Source organism: Macaca fascicularis, chromosome 7 (assembly GCF_037993035.2).
Source record: "Macaca fascicularis isolate 582-1 chromosome 7, T2T-MFA8v1.1".
NCBI classification, from domain to species: Eukaryota; Metazoa; Chordata; class Mammalia; order Primates; family Cercopithecidae; genus Macaca; species Macaca fascicularis.
The window spans coordinates 159,703,845-159,722,593 of NC_088381.1; the positions used below are offsets into that span (position 1 = coordinate 159,703,845).

General features: G+C 35.5%; 1 protein-coding gene and 1 non-coding gene across 2 annotated transcripts in view; both read right to left on the reverse strand.

The window, feature by feature from the left end:
- The window catches only part of CATSPERB (cation channel sperm associated auxiliary subunit beta), a 152,580-nt gene that overhangs the window by 128,814 nt on the left and 5,017 nt on the right, over positions 1–18,749 (reverse strand). The window contains 4 exon segments of the mRNA XM_045396737.3: positions 1,393–1,488; positions 12,949–13,009; positions 16,266–16,406; positions 18,301–18,389. Of these exon segments, the coding sequence (XP_045252672.3) occupies positions 1,393–1,488; positions 12,949–13,009; positions 16,266–16,406; positions 18,301–18,389 (387 nt within the window).
- LOC123575026 (small nucleolar RNA U3) lies at positions 8,170–8,393 on the reverse strand. Its single transcript, XR_006700196.1, has one exon. It is a non-coding gene; the product is annotated as a small nucleolar RNA U3 (small nucleolar RNA).

Here is an 18,749-nt window from a genome sequence, read left to right on the forward strand (position 1 = left end):
TGTTTTCCCCCACCTTAGTCCACCAAGAAGCCATAGCAGCTCTACTTTCAAAATGTATTCTGAAGGCTCTGCTCACCACCTCCACTGCTAATGCTACTGTCCATCTACTCCAGACCTTCTCAAGGGGGACTACTGCAACAACTGCTACCAATTTCCTTTATTCCATTCTTGCTATCCTTCCTCAAGAGTTATTCTCTACACAGCAGCCAAAATGATCTTTTCATTATAAAAGATAAATCAGAATTTATTACTTCTCTGCTTAAAATATCCCAGTGGCTCTAAATCATAATTACAATAAAGTCCACACTTTTTACCAAGATCCCTGCCAGCTTCTCCAAACTCATGATCCACCACTCTGTCATTTACTATGCTTCAGCAACACTAATCTCCTTTCAGTTCTTCAAACAGATCAATCTCATCTCTGCACCTGGCGGTTTCAAAGATCTACCAATTTGTGAAGCTTTTTGTTGCAATTATACCTCAGTACATTCTAAACAAATGTAAGTTAGCATTTTAATACAGTATGTAATATTTTAGGTGCATCTCAATTTGTAAATGATTCAGATTTCAGATCTTTTAAAAATTGATATAACAATTTTATATTGATATTTCAGTACTTAAAAAGTAGCATAGGATACCAAACTATCAGAGTCCCAAAGACAGTATTGGAATTACTATTGGACAATTAGTAACACTGTTTTTTTTTTTTTTTTTTTTTTTTTAATTTTGGAAGCTACTTAAAACTACATACTTTTTTGGAATAAGTAAATATAATCAACTTTATATGCCATTGTTTATAATGACCCTCAATATGGCCACAATAAAATATGTATTTCCTTTTTTTTTTTTTTTTTTTTTTTTTGAGACACAGTCTCACTCTGTTGCCCAGGCTGGAATACACTGGTGCAATCTTGGCTCACTGCAACCTCTGCCTCCTGGGTTCAAGCGATTCTCCTGCCTCAGTCTCCCAAGTAGCTAGGACTACAGGTGTGCATCATTACACCTGGTTAACTTTTGTTTTTTGTTTTTTTTTTTTTTTTTTTTTTTAGTAGAGATGGAGTTTCACCATGGTGGCCAGGCTGGTCTCAAACTCCTGGCCTCAAGTGATCTGCCCACCTTGGCCTCCCAAAGTGCTGAGATTACAGGCGTGAGCCACCCTGCCCAGCCTGTATTTCCATATTTCTATAGCACTCTTTGCAGATCTCTGTTAATAATTTACCCACATGTATTTAATTCTTTGTCCTATCAGATTGTGAGTGCCTCAAGGGTCATGACTCTCTCTTTTTTTTCTTTTTTTAATCTCTAGGACCTCAGAATCTGGCATATAGCAGACGTCAAAGTTTGTTGAAACAATATATGAATTCCATTTTACTTCTGTCTGTTGGCATTTACCTCGAATACGATCCAATAGAGTTCCTTCAGTAGCATAAATATTTAGTCCATGATGTAAAGTGATCCTTACCAACCATTCTTCTACAGCTGCAACATCTGTTTGAAAACAAAAGGCAAATAATCGACTATTTTTTCATATGTCGTGTTGGTGAAATTTAAGGATACGTGAACATTACCAACAATGATAGCCTTTCCTTTTCCAACTATTTTGTTGGCATTTATATGTCAAATTTCATATGCTTTCCCTATAAATATTTTGCTCATAAAATAATGAAAAAAGAATTATGAAGTGATCGTACCATCATAGCAATGAATCTAGATACTAATATTTAGGTCATAATTGTTCTAGAGCTGTAGGGGCTTGATAAAAAGCAAATTATGACTCTTCTTGTGATGCAGACCATGATTAATTAAAATGTATCATATAAACCCTAAGGTGAACAACAAAAAAAGCTTTTAAGGTATAACTAATAAGCCAATAGTGGATATAAAATGGAATCATAGAAAAGAATGAATATGAATGAAGACAGAAAAAGAGGAGAAAAGCAAAACAGAGGAGATTGAACAAATAGAAACAACATGCAAGGTGGTAGATTTTAATATAACTAGCTGTATCAACAATTACATTAAATGTAAGTGGTCTAAAATATCATCTAAAAGAATAGATTCGACAGATTAGATGTAAAAATCAAAATTAAACTATATGTTATTTATAACAAACTTATTTTAAATGTAAAAGCATAAATAAGTTAAAAGTAAAAGAATGGATAGGGCCTGGGGAAGCCAAGAGCAGTAGCTTTAGCCTGGGAGCTGCTGAAGTGGCTGTACCAATGGGCCAAGGCTGAGGTTGAAACTGAAACAGGGGTTCACTCATGAAGAACACGCCTAGTCCAAATGGTCTGGCTGCATAGACCCCCGTGTCCACCCAGGCATCTAAGCAGGTCTGTGCACTGTCATGGCAAGGCTATGGCTACACTGGTGGCTACTAAAGCAGCCAGTGCCCAAGTACATCAATTGCTATCTGTGCCTCTTGCTGTCATCACTCTCCATCAAGAAGTTCCTGGACTTTGGGAGAGATAATGGCTTGAGAGAACATCATATATGATTTTACAAAGGGAGATTCCTGTGCTACCAGCTAACACAGTGAATGAAGCCAATTTTCTGCTGGGTAAGTGGTTTAACAGGCCTTCAGTGGGATTGGTTCAAAGTTGGTATATGCAGAACTTTCTTGAAGTTTTAGAATATAAAAATAAGGGCCAGGCACGGTGGCTCATGCCTGTAATCCCAGCACTTTGGGAGGCTGAGGTGGGCAGAGCATGAGGTCAGGAGATTGAGACCATCCCGGCTAGCATGGTGAAATACCGTCTCTACTAAAAATACAAAAAAAAAAAAAAAATTAACCGGGCATGGTGGCGGGCACCTGTAGTCCCAGCTACTCAGGAGGCTGAGGCAGGAGAATGGCATGAACCCAGGAGGTGGAGCTTGCAGTGAGCCAAGTGAGTCACTGCACTCCAGCCTGGGCGACAAAGCGAGATTTCATCTCAAAAAAAAAAAAAAAAAAAAAAGAATTTAAAAATAAGAGCCCTGAAGATCTGAAGATCCACAGGTCTTAGATAAGTACTTTCAATAAGTACCGATGAAAGTCAGAAAAATGTGGTTTCTATAGTGGTACATGGAGTGATTGAATACAAGAAAAATTATTTGTTTGAGTCTTTTATTAGTAGTATTGCCAGTATCTTCCAGAATGGTTTTATCCCAACTCCATTTCTTCCCACATGCTTATTAACTAGCACGCACTTCTGTTTGATGGTGACACTATCCCTGCTCATTCTAAACACAGAAGAAATAGTGATCTCACCTGTAATGTGGCTGATGTAGTGAACAATGTATATGAAACAGCCAAGTGACTGTGTGAATAGTATTAGCTGGTAGCTCCAGAGGTGGAAGTTGAAGAGGTCAGTGCCAAAGCTCCAGACAAACCTATTCAAGTAGTTTATATGCCTATACATCTGTTATACATGCAATTCACGAACTCAGTGAGAACAACAGTAGCACTCCATGAGGACAGAAAATAGAGATATTTGGCTGTTAAAACCCTTGTCATTTGGGTTAAAAGAAAAGATTTATTCATTAAGATAAGTGACCGAGGTGGTGGTGACTCACTTTGAAAATGCATCTTTTTAAAACTATATGTATTCAAATTCTAATAGACATAGCTATAGCCTATAAGAGTTGTCCCTTTGGCTGGATTCAGTCAAAAGTCACCATTTTTTTCATCTGCGTGCTATATATTTTTAAGGAGATCTAATACTATGTGATGGAATAAATGGGTATTGATGCTGTCACTTATTTAAAGGCTGTTTTAAGTGAATCATTTGAGAGATGTCCAGTTTTTAAGAACTCTACTTGGCACCATTACAAAACTACACCTGAAGCTGATGATTGATATGATCCTAGCAGTAAACCCAGAGATGCCTCAAGATATAAGACTAAACAGGAAAAGGTCAGTACTGATAGAACCTTCTAGTCCTCTATGTGAAGAAAGATTGTCTTTTATAAGTCAATCAGAGAGAACACCTTTCGTCTACCAACTCTTGAGCGTGGCACCATAACTACTCTAGTGGCTGAATGTTTATTTCCTCCATGCCAGTTGGATGTTTTCATGGAGCCTTTTCTGTAGCCACTCTAACTCTTCCATTAAACTAGTAACTTGAATAATTTTTTACCATATCTTGCTGCAGTGTGGTTAATGACACAAAGAAAGAGCTTCCCTAGAGCTCTAGCATCCTCATACCCTCCACCTCATTATTATAGAGTTAAGTGTCTACAGTCTCCACAGGATTCTGAACTTTCTTCCCATTCTGGACATAGCATATACCCACTGTGACCAAATATAATGCTTGTCTCAAACCACTGATTAGGGGCTCAGGGTATGTGAAACTTAAAGACATCTGCTGAGTCCATCTGATAATTCAGTCCCAGAGTCCTTCCTTCCTCATATGCATATCTCCTCCATTCTCTTAGACTTTTGTCTTCCTCCATCTGATTATATTTTCGTCATGAGGTATGGGTACTTTTGTGTTAGATCTTACTCATCGATGCACTGGTTTTATTTATTTTATTTATTTTTTGAGACAGAGTCTCTGTCTCCCAGGCTGGAGTGCAGTGGTGCCATCTCAGCTCACTGCAACCACCACTTCCCGGGTTCAAGTGACCCTCCTGCCTCAGCCTCCCAAGTAGCTGGGATTACAGGCATGTGCCACCACACCCAGCTAATTTTTGTATTTTTAGTAGAGACAGGTTTTCACCATGTTGGCCAGGCTAACCTCGAACTGCTGACCTCAAGTGATCTGCCGGCCTTGGCCTCCCAAAGTGTTGGGATTATAGGTGTGAGCCACTGCACCCAGCTGGTTTTAAGATTCATTTGTGTACTTCCATTCTGTTGATGAAAGTGTTCCAAAAGTTATCTTGAAAAAAAGGTGAAAGGATGAAGAAATATGACACTAATCAAAAGAAAGTTGTAGCAGCCATATTAATATCTGATGAAGGAGAGTTCAGACCAATGCAATATTAGGAATAAAGAAGGACAATACATATGATAAAGGCATGACAACCCTTAGTGTAGACATGCTTAACAACAGAGCTTCAAAATACATAAATCAAAAGTTATGTCAAGAGTACATGGGACATTTACTAAATAAGCCATAAAACACATTTTAATAAATTAAATTGCTATCACATGAAATACGCCCTCTAAACATAATGGAATAAGCTAGAAAAATCAGTAACATAAAGACATCTGAAAAATTCCCCAATATTTGAACATTTTACAACACACTTCTAAAAAACCATATATCAAAGAGGAAGTGCTGTGGGGAATCAGAAAATATTTTTAATTGAAAGAAAATGAAAATACAACATCACAATTTATTGGATGCAGATAAAGCAATGCTTAGAGAGAAATATATAGCAGTAAAATACTTGCATTAGAAAAAAGAAATCTCAAATTAATTACAGCAAGTTCTCACTTAACATCATCAATATGTTCTTGGAAACTAGGACTTTAGGCAAAACAATGTATAATAGAACCAGTTTCACCACAGGCAAATTGATATAAACAAGAGTTAAGTTTTTACGGCATATGCCTGGTCACAAAAACATCACCAAACTTCTAAATAAAGACCCCAAATTCTTCTAATATTAAACACTAAAACAAATGTGAGCTATGCATAGATTTTAAAAAGATTAATAAAAACAAGTAAGATAATTATTTACCCAATTTTTGGTGAATCCGTAAGTAATGGTGGTCATAGTGGTGGTGGATTAAATCAAGGAATAAATGTTTGCAAAGGGAAACTGTAAGGAGCATCCTCTACCACATGCAGTTAAAAAACAATCACAAACATGGCAGGCTAACTGTGGGCTTTTGTATTGCATCATTTACTGTCATGCATTTGTTTGTATGATTATCGTATACTTTATAAATTTTTACTTTATAATAATTTGCAATTATTCATTCATTCATCCATTTTCTAGCCTGCTTATTTCAGTTCAGAATCACGGGAGCCTACTCCAGCAGCTCAGGAACAAGGCAGGAACCAACCCTAGACTGAACGCCATTTCATCACAAGGTGCACTTACACACACACTCAAGCTCAGTCATACGGGGACAATTTAGACACACCAATCAACCCAACATGCACATCTTTGGCTGTGCTAGGAAACTAGAGTACTCAGAGAAAACCTACGCAGATATGGGGAGAATATGAGCACTCCACACAGACAGTGGTCCTGGCCAGGAATTGACTTTCTTTCCTTATGAATATTATAATGAAATGATGTTGAATGAAATGAGGTTATTCAAAGATCTGCTATATATGAAGCAGGCTTTGGAAGATAGTAAAGAGTTTGTAAAGGGTCAGATAGTAAATATTTGGGGCCTTATATGTTATATGATATCTGTTATACCACTTCAACTATACCACTGTAGCATAAAAGCAGCCACAGAAGACACATAAATAAATGAGCATGATTGTGCTCCAATAAAATTTTATTTACAAAAATAGGCAGTAGGTAGGATCAGGGGTCAGTAGTTTGCTGATCGCTGATCTAAAGATTCCTAACGAACTAGGAAAAAAAAAAGAAGAAGAAGCAGCAAATTAAGTCCAGTGCAAGTAGAAAGATAAGATAAAGAATGGCAATTGATGAACTTAGGAACAGAAAAAAATATACACAATTAATGAAATAATGAAATCAAAAGATGTCTCTTTGAAACATAAAAACTGATGAATCTCTGCAAGACTAATAATTTAAAAAATACAAATAACTCATGTTAGAGATAAAATAGGGAACACCACTACAGACACTATAGATATTCTAAGGATAAGAAGGGAATATCACAAACAACTCTGTGTCCATAGATTCAACAACTTAGATGAAATGGACACTTTCTTTGAAAGACACAAACTGCCAAAGCTCACTTAAGGAGAAACAGAAAACTTGAATATTCCTAAATCTATTAAGGGATAATGAATGTGTATTTAAAATCCTTCCACAAAGAAAACTCCAAGTCCAGGTATCTTCACTGGTTAATCCCACCAAGCAATTAATGAAAAGGTGACACCAATTCTACAAAAACTCGTCCAGAATATAGAAAAGCAGGGAACTCATCCAAACTCATTTTGTAATGACAACCTTACTCAAATACCAAAATGAGATAAAAACATTACAAGAAAAGAAAATAAATCTCCAGACTGATAACCTAGGAAACCTACTAGCCAAATGAATCCAGGAATATATAAATAAGATAATACATCATGACCAAGTGTTGTTTGTCCTAGGATTCTGAGACTGGTTCAAAATTCAAAAATGAATCAATGTAATTTATCATATCAACAGACAATTATAAGAAAATCCTTATAATCATCTCAATAGATGCAAAAAATAATTTAACAAGATTTGACACCAATAATAAAAACTCAGCAAACTTGTAATGAAAGAAATTTCTTCAACCTGATGAAGGGCGCCTATGTAAAACACAAATGTTTTTTCCCTAAAACTGGAAACAAGGCAAGGATGTCCTCTCTTACTATTCCTTTCATACCGGAATCATACTAGAGGTCCTACCAGTACAATAAGGCCAAAAAAAAAAAAAAAAAGAAAAGAAAAGAAAAGAAAAAGAAATAAAATGAATACATATTGGAAGAGAAGAAATAAAATAATCTCCATTCCTAAATGAGTGATTATCCATGTAGAAAATCCCAAAGAATATATTAAAAGCTATTAGAACCAATAAGTGAATTTAACAAGATTGCAGTATACAAGATCAATAAACAGAACTCAATCATTTTTCTACATACGAACAATGAACAACTGGAAATCAACATAGTAAAAAGTACCACTTACAATAACACTGAAACCATTAACTACTTTTTTTTTTTGAGACGGAGTGTCTCTCTGTCACCTAGGCTGGAGTGCAATGGTGCGATCTCGACTCACTGCAACCTCTACCTCCTGGGTTCAAGCAATTGTCCTGCCTCAGTCTCTCGAGTAGCTGGGATTACAAGTGCCCTGCACTGTGCCAGGTTAATTTTTGTGTTTTTAGTAGAGGCAGGGTTTCACCATGTAGGTCAGGCTGGTTTCGAACCCCTGACCTCAGGTGAGCTGCCCGCCTCGGCCTCCCAAAGTGCTGGGATTACAGGCCTGAGCCACCGTGCCTGGCCCAAAACCACGAACTACTAAGGTATAACTTAAAAAACAAAAAACAAAAAAATAGAAACCACTCAAACTGCATTCTCTCCCTCTTCCTCTACCACAAGAAGAGAAGAATGATCATCAATGGCAAATGGCAGTTGCAGCCAACCAACACCAGGCGCCAGCTTCACGCTTAGGAGAGAATGCTGAGCCTTCGCCTTGTAGTTTCCAGTGCTCTACACATTCACAGAAGCTTCTCTAGTAACAAAGTAACAAACTATAGAGATGATCCCTGAAAGAATAATTTTGGTATACTTTTTTTTTTTAATGTGCAAGGTCTCTAAGCTGAAAGCCACAAAACCTGGATGAAATAAATTTTTTTTTTTTTTTTTTTTTGAGACGGAGTCTCACTCTGTCACCCAGGCTGGAGTGCAGTGGCCGGATCTCAGCTCACTGCAAGCTCCGCCTCCCGGGTTTACGCCATTCTCCTGCCTCAGCCTCCCGAATAGCTGGAACTACAGGCGCCCGCCACCTCGCCCGGCTAGTTTTTTATGTATTTTTAGTAGAGACGGGGTTTCACCGTGTTCACCAGGATGGTCTCGATCTCCTGACCTTGTGATCTGCCCGTCTTGGCCTCCCAAAGTGCTGGGAAATAAATTTTTAAAAAGATGTAAACAAATGGAGAGATACAGTGTCTCCATGGCTTGGAAGACTCGTTACTATTAAGATATTGACTCTCCCAGCCAGGCAAGGTGGTTCATGCCTGTAATCCCAGCACTTTGGGAGGCCAAGGTGGGTGGATCACCTGAGGTTAGGAGTTCAAGACCAGCCTGGCCAACACGGCGAAACCCCATCTCTATAAAAACTACAAAAAAAATTAGCCGGGCATGGTGGCAGGTGCCTGTAATCCCAGCTACTGGGGAGGCTGAGGCAGGAGAATCGCTTGAACTTGGGAGATGGAGGTTGTGGTGAGCCAAGATCATGCCACTGCCCTCCAGCCTGGGCAATAAGAGCGAGACTCCATCTCAAAAAAAAAAAAAAAAAAAAAAAAAAAAGATACTGACTCTCCCTAAACTGATCTATAGATTCAATGCAATACAAAATTAAAAATCACTGCAGTATTTTTGTAGAAGTAAACAAGTTGATTCTAAAATTTACATAGAAAGGCAAAAGAACTATAATAACCAAAACAATTTTGAAAAAGAAGATCAACATTGAAGGACTAACATTACTTATAAGACCTATTATGAAGCTAAAATAATCAACACAGTGTGGTATTGGTGAAAGGATACAGTCCAGAAATAGCAATTCAATGGAGATAAAAAGTTTTTACAACAATGGCACTGGAATAATTGAGTATCCAAATTCCAAAAAATTAACATTGGCCCATATAACTTATAAAGATTAACTCAAAATAAATCATAGACCTAAATGCAAAAGCTAGAAGTGTAAACTTCTAGAAGAAAATATAGGAGAATATCTTTGTGAACTTAGGTTAGGCAAAGATTTCTTAGCTGTGATGTCAAAAGTACCATCCATAACATAAAAAGCTGATAAATTAGCCTTCAGCAAAATTGAAAATTCTGATCTTCAAGAGATACTCTTAAGAGATGAAAAGACAAGCCCCAGACGGGGAGAAAATATCTGCAAAACATATCTAATAACACCCGTATCCAGAATATATAATAAACTTGTAAAACATTTGAACAGATAGTAAACCAAATGGCAAATAAGCACAAAAAAAAGATGCTCAATGTCCGTTGTTAGAAAAATGCAAATGAAAACCACAATTAGACCGGGCACGGTGGCTCATGCCTGTAATCCCAGCACTTTGGGAGGCCGAGGTTGGTGGATCACCTGAGACCAGCCTGGTCAACATGGCGAAAACCTGTTTCTACTAAAAATACAAAAAAGTAGCCAGGCCTAGTGGTTCGTATCTATAATCCTGGCTATTCAGGAGGCTGAGGCAGGAGAATCACTTGAATCCAGGAGGCGGAGGCTGCAGTGAGCCGAGATTGCGCCACTGCACTTCAGCCTGGGTGACAGAGCGAGATTTTGTCTCAAAAAACCCCAAACAAACAAACAAACAAAACACACAATTAAATGCCACTACACTTTTTTTTAGAATGGCTAAAAATTTTAAAAATATGTCTACACATACATATATGCATACATATGTACAAGCGTACACACACACACACATACACTACATTCTGGGATGTATGCAGATCACCTGGTGGTCAGAACGCAAAATGATAAAGCCACTCTGGGAAATCGTTTGACAGTTTTTCTTATAAAGTTAAGCTTACACTTACCATATAACACAGTAATCCTACTACTTGGTATTAGCTAAATGCAACAAAAATGTATGTTCACACAAAAAACTGTATGAGATTGTTTGCAGTAGCTTTATTCATAATTGTCAAAAACTGGAAAAACCCAAATGCCCTTCAACAAAATTAACTATCCACACCAAAAAATACTATCCAATGAGAACACTAGAGAAACTATAACATAGACAAATCTCCAATGAATTAGCTAAGTGAAAGAAGCCAGATTCAAAGGCTGTATAGTTTATGATTCCATTTATATGCCCCTGGTATAGACAAAACAACAGGAACAGAGAACAGAACAGTGGTTGCCAGGGCCTGGGAGACGGAGAGGGGTTGATTATGGGTGGAGTGATTTTATTGCCTGAGGCAACTGTCTATGTCTTCACTGCAGTGATTACGCAGTTGTAAACATTTATCAAAACCCATAGAACCAAAAGGATATGCTTTGGACACCAAAAAGGATATGTTTCCTAGAATGCAAATTATACCTTATTTTAAAATGAAAAGAAAAGGAGCAAATCATGTAGTGTAAATCAAGGAGGTGCTGTTTACTTTCAACAACTGTTTGTAGTTCACACTTCAAGCTGCTTTCACCACCTAGTTATCTCTAAATTTCCATACAACTCCATAGGCCTCAGTTAAATCATCTGAAAATGAAGATATTAATAGTATCTACCACATAGTTAGGAATAAATGAACTAACATAGATAAAGCGTTTAGAGCAGTGCTGACATATAACAAGAATTCAATAAATGCTGCCTGCTATTTCTACTGCCACTACAATGACTATTTTACTACCTTTGTTGTTGATGTTGCCTAACCTACTTTTCCAAGATTTTACATACACTCAAATATATTCCCAAGATTTTACATATACTCATAATACTCAAATTCATGCCATAGCAGTAAATAAGGTATGATTAAAGAGGAAAAAGTAAATGAATATGATCTCCTTACCTCTGAACATTTTTTCTCTGATTTTTAGCATATTACTATCTACATAAACCAGCCCCTCCTATTACAGTACTAGCACAACGATATTTCTTTTTACTCAGTCCAGGGAGTTGTGTCAAGAGAGGAAGAGCTAATTTGGTCTTTTTCTAAAATCCTTAAGTTCTCATATCATCTTTGTTCCTGTCTGGGTGACTTTAGAATCAATGCTTTTCTAAAATTAAAGTTTGTAAATAAAGAGTAGAAGTAAAAATAACATGTGATCTTCACTTCTTCAATGGTCAAATGAATGTCAATATTGTGCTAAGCTTCTGGAATAACATTCTATCATTATATTAATAAGAGTTAGGCTACATCAAAAATAAGAGTACAATTTTCAAGATAAATTCCTTTAAAAATCACACATAGCTCTAATAAGAAAATTAATTTGAAAAAAAGTTGAATAAAGGGTAAAGATATGCCAGATGTTATGGCACTGGAACATCTATTGCAGACCTTTATCTCTGACACTTTTTTATGTATAGAATCTTTTCCATCATCTCTAACTTACCCTCACCTTGCCTTGCCTTCATTCTATAGGACACAGTTTGGAATGTCCTTTACTCCAATAGCAGAAGGGGTTGGCCTGTATGGTTCCCCCATCCCACTCTCCCAATCCATATTTGCTTGGTACACAGGTGGATGCTGGATCAACAATGAGTCAACTTCAGATACTGTCCTGGGAATTTGGAATTGGGCTGACCCATAAGAAAGATACATAAAATTCAACTGTAATGAGGCAACTTTAGAAAGCCTGTCTACAAAAAAGAAAAATAAATGTAAATTTATAGAAAATACAGATAAGACAAACAGGGTGAAAGTATTCCCTCAGTTCTCGATGGTTTTCCATTTCTTATTTCTAATTCCTTCCTATAAGATGGCACATTTTTGTCTTTGGGTTCTATGACTAAAATAAATTTCTTCTTTTTCCTTAAGTGGAGTCAAGTTGGTTTTGTTTAATGTACCTATCATATTAAAACAACAAACCTTCCACCATTTTTAACCTCTGGGAATGTGTCTCATGCCTAGAGATCTACTAGGTCAGTTCACTAGATCAATATTCACAGTTCCTGGAATTCGACTTTTCTCCTCTTTTCATCTAGGTGTATACAGTAGCATATGATGCTACACTGCCACAAAATACTTAATAGTAGATTCCATAATAAAATAATACATCATATGTACAGCTTATAACATATTAAAATTAATGATTCATCTTCAGTAAAATAAATTAGTACCCATATTAATACTACAATTTCCAAGTTATAAGAAATGAGTTTATTTTAAATAAAGGATAATATAAACGTTGTATATGTCAAAACGATCTACCTATAATAGGACTGTCAGATAAAATACAGTATCCCAGTTAAATTTAAAATTCAGATAAACCACAGATAATTTTTAGTAAGTATGTCCCAAATGCCACATGGGAGATTTACATGAGACAACAAATCATTTTTAAGATGATAAATTCTTTTTGTTCTTTTTATTTGATAAATCCAGACCCAGGGGTAAAAGAATTAATTCAGATCACTCTTACCTGTGTTTTGTGTGATGTTTTCTCTAGGAATATCAACCAACCAGAAAATCCGATCACTGAACTTGAATAAAGAAGACATCAGAAAACAATGTTTTACAACATTAATAACAACACGTCACATTCTACACTATCTTTTTAAAAGAGAATTAAACAAAAACATCCAATGCATATACCTTTTACCTAGAAATTTCACTGTTCAGAATTTTTCCTATATTATGCTCACATATGTATGAAATAAAATGTGTTCAAGAATAATTTTGCATCATTGTAATGGCTGAACATTGGAAATAATGAAAATATTCATCAGTTGTGTATAATATAGCCACATAGTGGAACTCTATACAGCCAAGCTTAGGTAGCACAACGTTGAAGTATTTACTGGCATGACATGTCAGAGACAGAGCTTGGAGTTGACAGAGCATTTGGGAATATTAAGAGGAAAATTCCAGGAATAAGGAAACTGCAAGAACGGTAATCTCTGAGATTTAAATATAAACTGTGACCAAATTCTTGGGCAATAAACATGCAAAGGACACCCCCAGAAGACCAGTTTGTAAAAACTAGCAGTGCAAGCTAAAAGAATTGAGTAGCAATTTCAGCTGCCAAAGCCACAGGTAAGATCTTAGAGACCTGTGGTACAATTCTTTTTTGAAGAAATAATGGCTGGAAACATTCCAAATTTGCTAAACTTACAATTCAAGAAGTTCAGGGAACCTTACTTGGGTAAATCCAAAGAGAAAAATCTTAAAAGCATCCAGAGAAAAATAACATATTACATACAGGAGACAATCATAAAATTAACAGCTGACTTCTCATTCAGAAGTAAAGGTGTCAGATGACATTAGAATAAAATTTTCAAAATGCTGAAAGAAAGTGAAGTCAACCAGAAATTTTATATTTGACAAAACAATGCTTCAAAATTTCAGTTGACTGCTAAAAAACTATTAGATCTTACAGACAAGTTTAGCAAGGCTGCAGGATACTAGATCAACATATAAAAATCAATTATTATATTTCTATGTACTTGCAGTGAACAATCTGAAAATGAGATTAAGACAGCAATTCCCTTTACAACGTAAAAAAGAATAAAATATTAGAAATAAATTTAACAGAAGAAGTATAAAACTTATACTCTGAAAACATAAAACATTGTTGAAAGAAATTAAAGATCTAAATAAATGGAGAGACATCCATGTTCATAGATTGGAAGACTTAATATTAGTAAAAGGGCAATACTACCCAAATATATCTAAGAATTCAGTACAGTCCTTATCAGAATCCCAGATAGCTATTTTGTAGAAATTGGCAAGCTTATCCTAAAATTCATATGGTAACTCAGACTAGCAAAAATAATCTTGAAAAAGGAGAACAAAGTTAGAAGATTGATGCTTCCTGATTTCAAACTGTAGTACAAAGCAAAAATATCAAAACAATATGATACTAGCATAAAGATAGACATGTGGATCAATGCAATAAAATTGGGAATCTAGAAATAAACTGTCCCATTTATGGTCAACTTATTTTCAACAAAAGTGCCAAAACAATTCAATAGAAGAAGAATAGTCTTTTCTACAAGTCATGCTAGGACAGCTGGATATCCACATGCCAAAGAATGAGTAAGGACCCCTATCTCACATCAAATACAAAAATGAACTCAAAATGGATCCAAGATCTAAATGTAAAAGGTAAATTATCAACCTCCTAGAAGAAAACATGTGGGGTAAAATTTCATAACCTTGAGTCAGGCAATGGTTTTCTACACATGACACCAAAAGCATGAGCAACAAGAGAAAAAAAAGATACAGCGGACTTCATTAAGAGAAACTTTTGTGTATCAAAGGACACTATCAAGAAAGTGAAAAGACAATGCATAGAATGAGAGAAAATATTTGCAAATCATATGTCTGATAAGAGACTTGTATCTAGAATCTATACAGAACTTTTACAAATCAAACAAGACAAATACCCCAACTAAAACTCAGCAAAAAATTTGAATCGATATTTCCCCAAAGAACATATTCAAGGGCCTAATAAGTACATGAAAAGATACTCAACATCATTAGTCATTAGGGAGATTAAAATCAAAATTATAATGAGATAGCACTTTATACCTACTAGGATGGTTATTTTTAAAAAGACAAATAAAAACAAGCATTGGTGAGGATGTGGAGAAATGGGAACTCTAACCCAGGTGTGGTGGTATGCACTTGTAGTCCTGGCTACTCAGGAGGTTGAGGCAGAACTTCTGGGCACTTTAGCCCAGGAGTTCAAATCCAGCCTGGGCAACACAGCAAGACCCTGTCTCTAAACAAAAAAGAAAGAAAGAAAAGAAATTGGAATTCTAACAAGCTGCTGGTAAGAATGTAAAACAGTACAACCACTTTAGAAAACAGTCTGGCATTTCCTCAAAATGTCAAACATGGAGTTATCATATGATCCAATAATTCCATCCCTGGCCATGTAGCTAAGAAAAATGAAAACATATTTCCACACAAAAATTTTCACACAAATGTTCACAGCAGCATTATTCGTAAGAGCCAAAAAGTGGGAACAGCCCAAAAGTTCATCAACTGATAAATGGATAAACAAAATGTGGTACTTATACAATGTGATATTATTTGACCATATTATGCTAACTGAAACATATGCTAACTGAAAGAAGCCAGTCATGAACACTACATATATATGTTTCATTTACATAAAATGTTCAGAGTTAGAAAATCTATCGAAACAGAAAGATTAGTGGTTGTCTAGGGCTGGGGAGTGGAGGGGGGATTGGGAGTGACTGCTAATAGTTATAGACTCTCACTTTCATCACTTTTGGAGTGACTAAAGTATTCTGGAATTAGTAGTGATGGTTGCACAACTCTATGAATATACTAAAAACCATTTAAGTGCACACTTTAAATGAGTGAATTGTATGGAATTATATCTTAATAAAGTTGTTGCCAAAAAAGAGGTGAAATAAAGACATTTTTAGGAGGAAAAAAACCCAGAGAATTATTTGCCAGCAGTTCTGCACTGTAAGAAATGCTAAAAGACATTGACATCAGATGGCAACTTATATCTACAGGAAAGAATGAAGAACAGTATAAATAATAAATATGTAGGTAAAGGGTACAAATAAGTATTTCTTCTTCTTTAATTTATTTAAAAATATATGACTGTTTAAAGCAAAAAATGTAACACTATCATTGGGCTTAAAACATACATAGATGTAATATTACTCAGTTACCTATTTTTTAAAAATACATCTTATAAGGAAGAGTATGCTTCTTGTTAATAACATATAACAGAATAAGATAAAATGTAATTACCAACGTCAAATTAAAGTGGAAGATGCCATTATATGTACTATTAATGATTCCCAAGCTGGGAGCCAGTCCTCCTGATGTGAACACACTTAGCATTCCTTGTGATGCAATTTCATTTTCAGTTTGGAAGAAACACTGGATTTTCTTTAGGAAAGAGCAAGAAAAAAAAAAAATAACAACAACAACTAATAACCACTTGCTGCAGAGACACAAGTTAGTTGATCTAAAAGTGATTAGTAATTTCAGTTTTTCTAGTTAGAAAAAAAAATCTATTTATAAAATTATACTTTCAGAACTCAGTAACCTATTATGCTGGCATCATAAAGGTTTCATCTTTATAATAATCTTTTCTATCATAGAAATAGTCATTATTATTACATATAGTAAACATAGACTCAAAGCAATATATTATCACAAATAGAAATTCTAATTTTATTAAAATTGTTATTTTGTGTCTAAATAAAAAAAGCAACTGTATAAAGCAAACCTCATTTTACGGCATCTTTATTGGATATTTCCTAGTTTTGAGAAGGTATATGAAAATGTAGCGATCAGAAATGGTGAATTTTACTGAAAACTAACAAGAGACAAATACCAAGAACTTTATTTCAATTAGTTCTCCTAGTACTTAAGATCGCTTTGCGCAAGTTCCTTATCTGAGTTTTAGTTTCCCTAAACTAAAAAATGGGGAAATACATTCATTCCAAAAATATCTATTGAGCGCTTCCTATGAATGGTGCTGGGAATGCAGATGTGAATAAAACAGACAGAACCCTCTGCCCCTGTGGAATTAACATTGTAATGGAGATTGGCAGGGAGACAAACTGGATGGAGAGATTGGTGGATGGATTGGTAGAGAATGAAGGAAAAGATAGAAAAAATGGAATGAATATAGAATACATTATAAGAATGAAGCAGGGAAGGGAGGTTGACAGTGCAGGAGTTTGGGAAGGCAGTACAATTTTTAACAGGGTTATTAGCAAAATAAAGAAACAATAGTACTTTCCTCAAATAAGATTAAATGTGTAGATTAAATGTCATAATGAACATTAAACATTTTTTTAAAATGCCTGATACACATAAACACTTTATAAATGTTAGCTATCACTTCTAAAACTACTGCTGCTAGAACTACATCCAAAAAGTAGGTTATAATTCCCTTTTTAGAAGAAGAACTGAGGGTCAGAGAGTTTAGGTAACCTGCCCCAGGACACACAGACCATAAATGGCAGAACCAAGACTGGACCCCAGCTCTGTAAGTCCATCTTCTTCCAAAGCCCATTCTTTTTCCATAACATATAACAACAAATCAGAAATGCGTTTTTGGCTCAGAGAGCATACACTTCTCAATAGTTGTATATATAAAGCTTAAATACATATTTAAGCACATCAGGAGGAAATTGTGGCCTAAGTCAAAGCAGGCTTAGGAATAAATGCATTTGTTCTCATGGAGTCTTTTTCTTTGTTTTTATTATATTTATCATAGATTTTTAGACAATCTGTGCACTTTTTATTAACGTATATTTTTGTTAGTATTTGCTGCATGATCTTGATAGCATGCTTTATTTTACTCTGTTATGTGTGTTTTTAAAAAGTCTCCCATTATTCGAATCAAAGGATCACATCATTCCTTACCCAAAATGACAACTTCAATGTGGTACTTGTTATACAAAGGCAAGACAGATTTTCAAGGTCATGTGAGGTAGCTTTCCTTCTCTAATAGGCTACATCTGTCAGACTTCAAAAGGACAAATCAACTCCACTAAAAAGCGGAGGGAGGAGGCATCATTTTAAAAAAGAATAAAAGCCAAAACACACAGGATGCTCTATGGCTAAGTGAAGTAGTGAAGTATTTTACCTGCTCCAAGTAGACATACACTAGCAAAGACAGAAATAATTATTATTTATATAGACTTTTTCCTCCCCAAGTCTGAATGTAGTAGAGGGTATTTGGAAGGAATACAGTGCTATTGGTTTTACACGTGGACTTTAAAGGAATGTGAAGGGTTATATAACACATGCTATCAGCGGACCTTACCAAGTTTCCTGAGAAAAGAAATAACTTGATTATTTCAGTCTCTTGAGGGTACCCTTTGCTAGAACATGCAAAGCGTTTCTCTGTATCACCTAAATAATAAAATATATATATATATTAGATCACTGATAGAAGACTGTCCATAAAAAGTACGATGTTTCTAAAAATGACAAAATATTTTTAAGGAATAAGAATTATAATTGTACATTTTAAATTCACTTCAGGTAAAATTCAAAATTTCCACCTTGTTTTTCTTTTTACACATACGCTATCAGGCATGTTCAAAAAAGGAAGGTTTGGCTGAAGCACTAATATAACTCATGCTAGACCATGACACAAAAGTTTTAGAGGTAGACAAAAACCAGTTCTTGACACTTCAGCGCCTCACCTGGAGGGTATAGAAGGATCCAGAATTGGTGACTGCAGAGAGAATTTGTGTTTTGATAGAGAGG